At 48.6% G+C, this 10,000-nt stretch overlaps 1 protein-coding gene, 1 long non-coding RNA gene and 1 other non-coding gene across 3 annotated transcripts in view; 1 reads left to right on the top strand and 2 right to left on the bottom strand.

Moving 5' to 3' along the window:
• Positions 1–10,000, bottom strand: part of LOC135102572 (uncharacterized) — a 54,181-nt gene that overhangs the window by 37,070 nt on the left and 7,111 nt on the right. The window lies entirely within an intron of this gene.
• Positions 2,092–2,206, top strand: Trnal-caa (transfer RNA leucine (anticodon CAA)). Its single transcript has 2 exons — positions 2,092–2,129; positions 2,162–2,206. It is a non-coding gene; the product is annotated as a tRNA-Leu (tRNA).
• The window catches only part of LOC135102571 (neurogenin-1-like), a 4,766-nt gene continuing 105 nt past the window's right edge, over positions 5,340–10,000 (bottom strand). The window contains exons 1-2 of the mRNA XM_064007851.1: positions 9,546–10,000; positions 5,340–7,533 (exon numbers count right to left, since the gene is read on the bottom strand). The exon at positions 9,546–10,000 is cut by the window's right edge and continues 105 nt beyond it. Of these exons, the coding sequence (XP_063863921.1) occupies positions 6,424–7,533; positions 9,546–9,566 (1,131 nt within the window). The 5' untranslated portion in view covers positions 9,567–10,000 and the 3' untranslated portion in view covers positions 5,340–6,423. The remainder of the gene's footprint in view (positions 7,534–9,545) is intronic.

The raw sequence follows: 10,000 nt of genomic DNA, 5'->3' as shown, positions 1-10,000 counted from the left end.
CCTACAGAAGGCCTCAATATGTCTATAAGTAAGTAGGCCTAAGGAAGATTTACATTAAAAAAGATGCCTATTTAATTCCCTTTGAAGCCTCATGCATAAGGAAGTGAGGCTGACGTGTAGAAAGGGACCCGTTACAGACACACTGACAAACATACAGACAGATAGACAGATAGACAGACAGATAGACAGACAGGTATACACAGAGAATACATGCAGTTCTCTCTCTCTCTCTCTCTCTCTCTCTCTCTCTCTCTCTCTCTCTCTCTCTCTCTCTCTCTCTCTCTCTCTCTCTCTCTCTCTCTCTCTCTCTCTAAGAAGGGAAATGTGATGAAAGAAGAGTGAAATTTTTGAATAGGAGAAAAATGAAAGAAAATAGAAAGAGAGAAAGAAAGAAAAGGAAAGGAAGAAAGAAAAAAGAATAAAAGAAAACAAAACACAAGGAAAAAAGAAGAAAAATGGTGGATAAAAAGAGTAAGACATTAAAATAGGACAAAGAAAAAGAAAAAGAAAAAGAAAGAAACAATAAAAATCAGAGAAAAAAAGGATGTGAAAAATTAGAATTAACGAAGGAAGAAGAGATGAGAAGAGAGAAGAATAAGACGAGGAGGAGGAGGAGGAGGAGGAGGAGGAGGAGGAGGAGGAGGAGGAGGAGGAGAAGGAGGAGCTGAGGCAAAGTGAGAAGAGACGGGGGAGAGGGACGGTGAGAGGGAGGGAGGGTGGAGAGGGGGAGGGGTGAAGGCGGCAACCCACAACACATCACGCGAACAAACGAACAAACCACGTCATTTGCACTCTTTTATCACCTTTCTCACTCTCTCACTTTCTCACTCTCTTTCTTTCTCTCTCCCCAGACAACCTTCCCTTATTCTCCCTCCCTCTCTTTCTCTCCTTCTCTTCTTCATTTTACCCACGCCCTCACTTTCACCTCTCATTTCTCCTCTCCAATGATGCTTTTCTTCCTCTCTTCTTCCTTTCCTTTCCTTTTACTAACCTTTCTTCTTATCTCTTATCGCATTTTTCTACTTATTCCCTCTTTTTTTCCTAACTCTTCTTCCCTCTCCTGTTCCTCTTCATATCTTCCTTCTATCTCTCTTTCTCCTCCTCATATTTTTATCGTTATCTGTTATCTTTTATTCTTCGTCTTCTACGTATTCCTATTTTTTTCCTCTTTTCCCTTTTCTTCTTCCCTCTTCATCACCATTCCTGTTCTTCTTCTTTCTGTTCTCTTTCTATTTCTACTATTTTGCCTCCTCATATTTTCCTTTATCGTTTATTCTTCCTCTCCTATTTATTCATCTTCTTTCCTTCCTTTTTTCTTTCCCCTCCTTTCAATCCTCTTCCTACTCCTCTTTCTTTTTCCTGCTTCTCTCTATCTTGTATTAGTCTTCTTCTTCTTTGCCCTCTTCTTTCCTTTCCCATTTTCTTCCATCTCTATCACCACTCCTGTTTCCCTTTCTATCCTCCTCATACGTTTCCTTTCCCCCCAACCCCCCTCACAAACTTTCCTTCTCTCTCGTCCCTCTTGTCCCACAGTGCTGCATCAAAGCCCCGCCGCCCACAGGTAATCCCACAGGTGACACGTGCATCGTCCCCTTCCCTCCCCTCCTCCTCTTCAGCGCCTTCGTCAGTCCTCCACCACAACAAAGCTTCTGTAATGCGCAGGTCATTTTTCACACCGACGGGAGACCACAAGACTGATGGTGCCTGAGTGATTGTGGGGAATGGGGTGGGGGTGGGGGTAAGGGTGGGGGTTGGGGTGTGTGTGTGTGTGTGTGTGTGTGTGTGTGTGTGTGATTTTCTCTCTCTCTCTCTCTCTCTCTCTCTCTCTCTCTCTCTCTCTCTCTCTCTCTGTTACCATGATTCTCTTTTTTCTTGCTTGAGTGAGTGAGTGACTAGCTGAATAAACGACTGACTGACTGACTGACTGACTAACTGACTGACTGGATGCTTAATAATTAACTGAATGATTGACTAAATGCCTTATTGAGTTAGTGAATCTCTCTCTCTCTCTCTCTCTCTCTCTCTCTCTCTCTCTCTCTCTCTCTCTCTCTCTCTCAATCATGTGACACACCCGCGCCTCTCTCTGCATCAGTCAGGGTGGCCGAGCGGTCTAAGGCGCCAGACTCAAGGAAACTTCTTCCTCGATAAGGAAGCGCGGGCATTCTGGTCCTCTCTGAGGGCGTGGGTTCGAATCCCACCCCTGACACTAATTTAGTCTCGATAAGTTGTCACAGTGGGGCAAACTTAACTAGAGTTTTGATGAGGGTAAGTGTAGAGTAGTGGTTCATCTGGGCCATGCCGTGTGAGGGTTGCCGGTTTGGTGTGTAGATTGTCAGAGAGGACACACTTGGCACGAGTTTAAATGCCAATAGGTGTGAAGTGTTTCATATCTGATATCAAAACGAGAGAGCAGACTATCCAAGGAAGGCTACCCAACTCACAGTGTAGTAGACAGAGAGAGCGATTCAGGATTAACAGCATCGACCACCTTAAAACCTGGCCGGCAATGTTCAGAAGTCGTCAGGAAAGCGAACAAAATGATTGGCTTTATCCTCAGATCATTTGCATTTAAATCTAAAGATACGATCCTCACTCTGCATAACTCCTTGGTCCGTCCCCTTTTGGAACGCTGCATTTTCTACTGTTACTTTCTCAGTAGTCGCAGGACAAATCACCTCGTGAGGACCCTATGGTCTATTGTGGCCTGTGTATCCACGTAACTCTTTTTCTTTACGTCACTGGCCAATGGTATACAAACGAGAGAGAGAGAGAGAGAGAGAGAGAGAGAGAGAGAGAGAGAGAGAGAGAGAGAGAGAGACCACACACTTCCAGCATTCACTCACTCACTTACTCACTCACTCACTCACTCACTCAATTCAATCCATCATTCATCAAAGTGAGAGAGAGAGAGAGAGAGAGAGAGAGAGAGAGAGAGAGAGAGAGAGAGAGAGAGAGAGAGAGAGAGAAAAGTAAAAAAAAAACGTGAAACGAAAAAGAGACAAATCCAGACAAATCACATTTAAAGAGAGATTAAAGTCCACGAAGATGAAATAATGATAATGAATAAAAGAGAAAAAAAAATACGGATGATAAATGAAGGACAGAGTGATAAATGGTGATAAGAACGATGCATGAAGAGGAAGAGAAAGAAGTGTTTAGATTTGAGAAGTGAGGAAGATAAACTAGACAGAGGAAGGGAGAGGGAAGTGGAGATGAGGAGAGAGAGGGAGAGGTGAGAGAGAAGAAAGACACGGAAAAAGTAAGAAAAGTAAGAAAAGAGAAAACAAATATTGAAGAAACGAAATGAGATAGAGGTAATGAAAGGAGGATGATAAAAAAAGAAAAAAGAAAGGAGAGAAGTAAGAAGAGGCACACGAAAGAAAGTAAGGAAGGAAAGGATAAGGAGATGAAAATAAACAGACAGAAGAAAACAAAAAGAAAAACTGGAGAGACAGACAAACAACTAGAAGGAAACAACTGACGGGAGAGGAAATAAAGAAGGAAGGTAAAATTAATGAAAAGAAGAGAGAGAGAAGGAAGACAAGGCAAAATGAATGAAAACAAGAAAGATTGATGAAAAAAAGAGAAACAGAGAAAGAGAGAGAAGAAAGGTGGAAGGAGACAAGAAAAGAAAGAGGAGAAAGAGGAAGAGATGGGGAGAGGCAAGATGGAGAGAGAAGAGAGGAAAATGGAGAGAAATAGATAAGGAATGGAAGAGAGAGAGAGAGAGAGAGAGAGAGAGAGAGAGAGAGAGAGAGAGAGAGAGAGAGAGAGAGAGAGAGAGAGAGAGAGATGGGAGAACTGGACAGCAGGAGGAATAGGAAAGCAAAAACTAATGGAAAAAAAAAATTAAAAGGAGAAAAGAGAAAAAAGAGAGGAGGAAGAAAATATTGAAAGAGGAAACGGGAGAGCAAAGGGAAACGAAGGAGGAATGAACGGAGGGAAGGAAAGGATGAAGGCAATGTGGAGGGAAGGGAGGGAGGGAGGAGGGAGAGAAGGAGGGCAGGGAGAGGTAAGGGAGAGGTAAGGATGAGGAAAGGGGTAAGCCAGGTGTGTTCAGGTGCCCTTCCCTCACTGCCCCACGTCACACTCCATAAATCATTCTCTCTCTCTTTCTCTCTCTCTCTCTCTCTCTCTCTCTCTCTCTCTCTCTCTCTCTCTCTCTCTCTCTCTCTCTCTCGATGGTTATAGACGACTCAGATATAAGAGAGAGAGAGAGAGAGAGAGAGAGAGAGAGAGAGAGAGAGAGAGAGAGAGAGAGAGAGAGAGAGAGAGAATACTGGTCACTGTTTCTTTCACTATTTCCAGGCTTCAGAATAAATGAGTGAGCGAAAAGGTTTTATTTCAACTCTCTCTCTCTCCCTCTCTCTCTCTCTCTCTCTCTCTCTCTCTCTCTCTCTCTCTCTCTCTCTCTCTCTCTCTCTCTCTCTCTCTCTCTCTCTCTCTCTCTCTCTCTCTCTCTCTCCCTCATCTTCTTGTAGTTCTTGTTCTTTTTTTCTTCTTTTTCTTCCACCACCACCCTCTCTCTCTCTCTCTCTCTCTCTCTCTCTCTCTCTCTCTCTCTCTCTCTCTCTCTCTCTCTCTCGTCTTCTTGTAGTTCTTGTTCTTTTTTTCTTCTTTTTCTTCCACCACCACCACCACCCTCTCTCTCTCTCTCTCTCTCTCTCTCTCTCTCTCTCTCTCTCTCTCGTCTTCTTATAGTTCTCCTTGTTCTTTTTTTCTTTTACTTCCACCACCACCACCCTCTCTCTTTCTCTCTCTCTCTCTCTCTCCCGTCCTTTCTCGTGGTCACTGCGGGGAAAAAAAAATAATAATAATAAAAGTGACCACAAAGGAGAGGCCCGCGAGACCCGCCACTGCCCACCCAGACCTGCGGAGCTATTCAGTCACAGGTTTTCCTCGAGGTACTGTTTTCACAATCCTGCACACCTCCTGTCATTACATTAAAAAAGTGATCTGCCATGCGTTTCTAGTAAGAAGTTTTTGTTTTGTTGATTTATTTGCAACTGTTCTCAAGTTTCTTTGCATGCATGTGAGAAAATATGATGTTTTAAGATGAAGTGGAAGAAGCAGAGGAGGAGGAGGAGGAGGAGGAGGAGGAGGAGGAGGAGGAGGAGGAGGAGGAGGAGGAGAAGGAGGAGGTCAATGAAAATTATAATGATAGATGAGGAATATGATAGTAAAACAAATATTCACACCATATTAGCAAGAAAAGAGGTACATTCATTCATCCACACATACATGAAGCTGGCCCAGGTGAGTGGGGGCGCGGCACACCTGGCTGGGCGGGATCAAAGAAGGCGTCACGAGGTTCCAGTGTCGTGATTTTATTACAAAACTACAATATTTACAAAAAAAGTATACAAAATAGAACTATACAGTATTTACATCTCTCTTGTATGTTTGTGGAAAGAGCAAGGCTGTCATGCACACACACACACACACACACACACACACACACACACACACACACACACACACACACAGTACACACTCCCACTCCACTGCACCTCAAGATGCCCACACACACACACACACACACACACACACACACACACACACACACACACACACACACACACTCCCACTCCACTGCACCTCAAGATGCCCACACACACACACACACACACACACACACACACACACACACTCCTCGTCATCACGTCGCGTCATTCGCTAAGTCTAAAATGAGATCAGAGGACGCCGCCGACAGACAGACGCCCTTAAGTATTGTGACTCGCAATGGGCGGGTGTGGCCGCTGCTCGCCCCGGCAGGCAGCACTGCATGGCGGGGCGGGACGGGGCGTTACCGTAGTAAGTAATTAAGTAGTCTTGAGGCAGGTATCTGGCGCCGCGTTGGGCAGGACACACAGGTGCGGCACACGTGACCATCCAAACACACACTCATCAAGGTGAGGGGAATTAACAGCCACACGAAGGCTACGCGTCCTTCACGTGGCGGCGCTGCTGCAGTGGACGGCGCGTCGGTGAGGCAGCACGAGGCACTCAGGCCGTGGCTTGACTAGTACTGGAGGCGGCGCCCCGAACAGTGGTGCGTTAACTCTTTCAGGAGCACAGGAGGCTGCCAGGTGACGCCCTGAGGCACGCCAGAGGGAATGAGGGAGAGGGGTGGCACAGAGGATGGAGGCCACGAGTGTTACTTAGGAGTTTCATTCCAGAGCCTGACTTGGCGCAGCAACATCCGGGCAGGGAAGGAGGGAAGAAGTGAGGGCGGGCGGGCGGCGGCGAGCACAGCCCTGGACAAGACAAAACATTGAGCAATATGTTGTCAGATAAATAACTCTCTTCTGGTACTTCCTGCAGCACAGGCGCGCTGAGGCAAGGCGACGCATCACAGGAAGGCGGTAGTGTCAGGCACTGCGTGGCGTGTTACCGGCGGCCGAGGGCACGGCGGCGTGTTGGTCACAGGCACTGGTAAGGCAGACTGGGATAGTGCATGTACTGGCCATGCGGGGCGCCGGGGCTGAAGGTGCCGCCCACACTCACGCTGGCGGGGCCCCACAGTTCCCCCTCGCCCCCCTGGCCGCAGTAGGGGGCGGCGGGCCCCAGTGGTCCAGCCTGGTACATGGGCACGTCTGGCGGGGGCTGCTGGGGCACGGGGGCACCGGTGACGCCCACGCTGAGGCTGAGGTGTTGCTGGTGCGGCGCGGGGTGGGAGTCCAGGCCCTTCAGTGTCTCGCTCAGCGCCCAGATGTAGTTGTGGGCGAAGCGCAGCGTCTCGATCTTGGTGAGCTTGGTGTCGTCAGGCGCCGTGGGCAGCACGGTGCGCAGGCGGTCCAGCGCGTTGTTCAGCATGTGCATGCGGTGCCGCTCCCGGTCGTTGGCCTTCATGCGGCGCGTGCGACGCAGGCGGGCGACGTGGTGGGGACTTCTGTCCCGCCCGCGCCCACCGCCCCGCGACGAGCCGGGTTTGCGGCGCCGGGCATCCCCGTCATTCTTTCTCCGCTGGAGCTCCTCCTGCCCGGCGCCGCCCTCAGCCTGCAGCTCCTCCTCCTCCTCGTCCTCCAGGGAGTCGTCGGTGAAGTCCTCCTCCTTGAAGGGCGCCACGCCCATGTCGTCCAGCAGCACGGAGAAGCAGCGCCCCTTGGATGCCGCAGCCTGCTGAGGTACGTTGGGGGAGGGCACAGCCTGGCTGGGGTTCTCCTTGGCAGGGGAGGATGTGGGGCAGGACGGCGCGAGGTGCAGGCTGCCTGTGGTCTGCACCCCGCATGACCCCTTGCTGTCATGCCGGGGGGCGACAGGCGCGCCGGCCTGCGGGGAGGACACGAGGGGGCTGTGCATGGCGTGCAGGGGCGAGGTGGTGGGCGGAGCGGGGCGCACAGGCGAGGAGGCGAGATGGTGGCCGTTGGCGGCGTGGGGCGGCGAGGACACCAGCAGGGGCGAGGCGGGGTACCTGGCGGCGCGGGGCGAGGACAGCGTGACGGGGCCGCCGGGGCTGCGCGGGTCAGGCGCGGTGGTGGAGGCGGGGATCTGCTTCATCGAGGACATGACGACGGGCGGGGGCGTGGCCATCTGCGGCAGGGAGAGAGAGGGAGCGTGAGCATGGCACGTGATCTGGAGAACTTAGTATTAGAGAGAGAGAGAGAGAGAGAGAGAGAGAGAGAGAGAGAGAGAGAGAGAGAGAGAGAGAGAGAGAGAGAGAGACTACTCACTATAGGTACACTGTTCATCCTAATCCTACAAGCCTTCAAGTGGTTTCCCTTAACAAGCAACATAAGCAAGATCACAAATTGGCTTCATTCACCCTCTGCCTCTACACACACACACACACACACACACACACACAAGGGAGGATCAATATATGTGCATTCAAGGGGCGTAACAAGCGTCCAATCAGGGCCTGTTCTCGGCACGTTCACAGCCAATCACACTTGATTCTATCCACGCCCTGAACCAATCACAGCCCGTCCTTTCCACCGAGAACCAACAAGAACTAACAGCTTTTTGGGGAGAGCTTTATTTATCTATTTGATTAGTTAGATTGTTAGTTAGATAGATAGATAGACATATAAATAAATAAATGGATAGCTGCTTAGATTGTAATTAGTTAGGTTAGTTGGTTTTGTTAAGAATTATGCTGGTCGACCGGAGATCTGTATAAAGAAAAAAAAAGACGAAAAATAAGAAGAGAAATAAGGATAAAAACAAGAACAAGAACAAGAACGAACACAAGAAAAGGGATTGCATGTGATTTTGTTTTCTTTTCGTGCTTACAAAGACACAAAACAATGATCACGTGAAGGAAACAAAGTGCAAAGGAAGAGAAAGAAAACCAACTGAGAGATATGCACACAGACAAACAGACAGAGAGAAACAGTCAGACAGAACCTTTAATCTCAAATTCCCTTAATAAAATTCGTAAATCAAAACCAAACACACACACACACACACACACACACACACACACACACACACACACACACACACACACACACACGCACACCTGAACACCACACCGGCACGCCTCCACCACCTGTGTGTGTTTATGTATGTTGGTATGTACATACCAACATACGAGTACATAATACAATACATAACGTACAAATTGCTATAGTCACTGTCTAAATACAAGTTTGTCTATCAATCTAAGTATTTGTGGCTAGCTGAAACTGCCACGCCACAGGTAAGCACAGGTAAACAACAGGTAAGAGGAGTGAGTGAAGAATGAATGGATACAGGTAAGATGATGAGAAGGCGAATGAGTAGAGGAGAAGGAGGAGGAGGAGGAGGAGGAATACAAATAAATATAAAGAGAGCATGGAAGGTAACGAAGGGAGAGAATAATTACTGGAATGTGGTTGAAAATATTTAGAGGAGGAGGAGGAGGAGGAGGAGGAGGAGGAGGAGGAGGAGGAAGAGGAGGAGGACACCATGTTCTCAATTCTGACTCCAGTCCATGTGTGAGGAGCAAACTCGGAAATGGGAACAAAAGAAAAAAAAAAGTGGGAAAATTTGATGTTTGTTTAGTCTTCGCCACACGAAGAAAGAGAAGGAGACAATGATGTGGTTGCTTACTTAACTTACATAGCTAAGTAGAGCCTTCTTTAAGCGCGCGCGCGCGCACGCACGCACGCACACACGCACGCACGCACACACGCACGCACGCACACACACACACACACACACACACACACACACACACACACACACACACACACACACACACACACACACACACACACTTATCCTCTCTTGTCTTCTATTGTATTTGAACTCCAAAACACACGCACAAAAAAAAAAAAAAAGATAATAAAACTGTGATGAATTTTCATTAAGGTATAAATAAAAACGAGACCAAACTATCCCTGCCTTACACTCTCATCCCAGTAACACAGGCACGCTGATTCAGGTGAAGCTGCTGACTGACAAAATAATAACTCAGGTAAAGCTGCTAACAAAATGCTAACCCAAGTAAAGCTGCTAACTATTAACACTGACTCAGGTAATACCAGTAACTAACAAAATAATAACTCAGGTACTACTACTGCTGACTAACAAAAGTACAGGTGAGAGGAGTGCCTTACCTGTTGGTCGCGGTACTGCATGGGGCTGGCAGTGAGACGCAGTGGAGCTGAAACACACACTAATGACACTCGCAGGGGAGGGAATGGCAGCGTGGCGCCACCGAGTCCCGGGTCACAACACTGCAGGCTGCGGCGCCACTCAGGCTGCAGGACACCGCCGCGGCACGACCAGCTCCTCCCGCGGCTCAACGTTTACTGCCGTGCCGACCTTCGTGCAGCGGCCATACACTCCCGGGCGCGTGCCGCTCGTGGCAGGCCGCTGGAGGTGCCGTGCGGGAATTGCCACGTGCTGCCCACATCCACAGGCATTCCACTGCTGCCATCCACATGCACACTCCACATCCCTCCACAAACACGAAACGACGGTGTAGTTTTTACGTAAATTCGAAATGTCGTTTGAAGTTTAAAAACGATACAGAAATAGATGACTTGGTTCCTCGGATCGGATTCCCCAC

Source organism: Scylla paramamosain, chromosome 8 (genome assembly GCF_035594125.1).
Source record: "Scylla paramamosain isolate STU-SP2022 chromosome 8, ASM3559412v1, whole genome shotgun sequence".
In the NCBI taxonomy this organism is placed as follows: Eukaryota; Metazoa; Arthropoda; class Malacostraca; order Decapoda; family Portunidae; genus Scylla; species Scylla paramamosain.
This window is presented reverse-complemented; position numbering and strand designations above follow the sequence as displayed.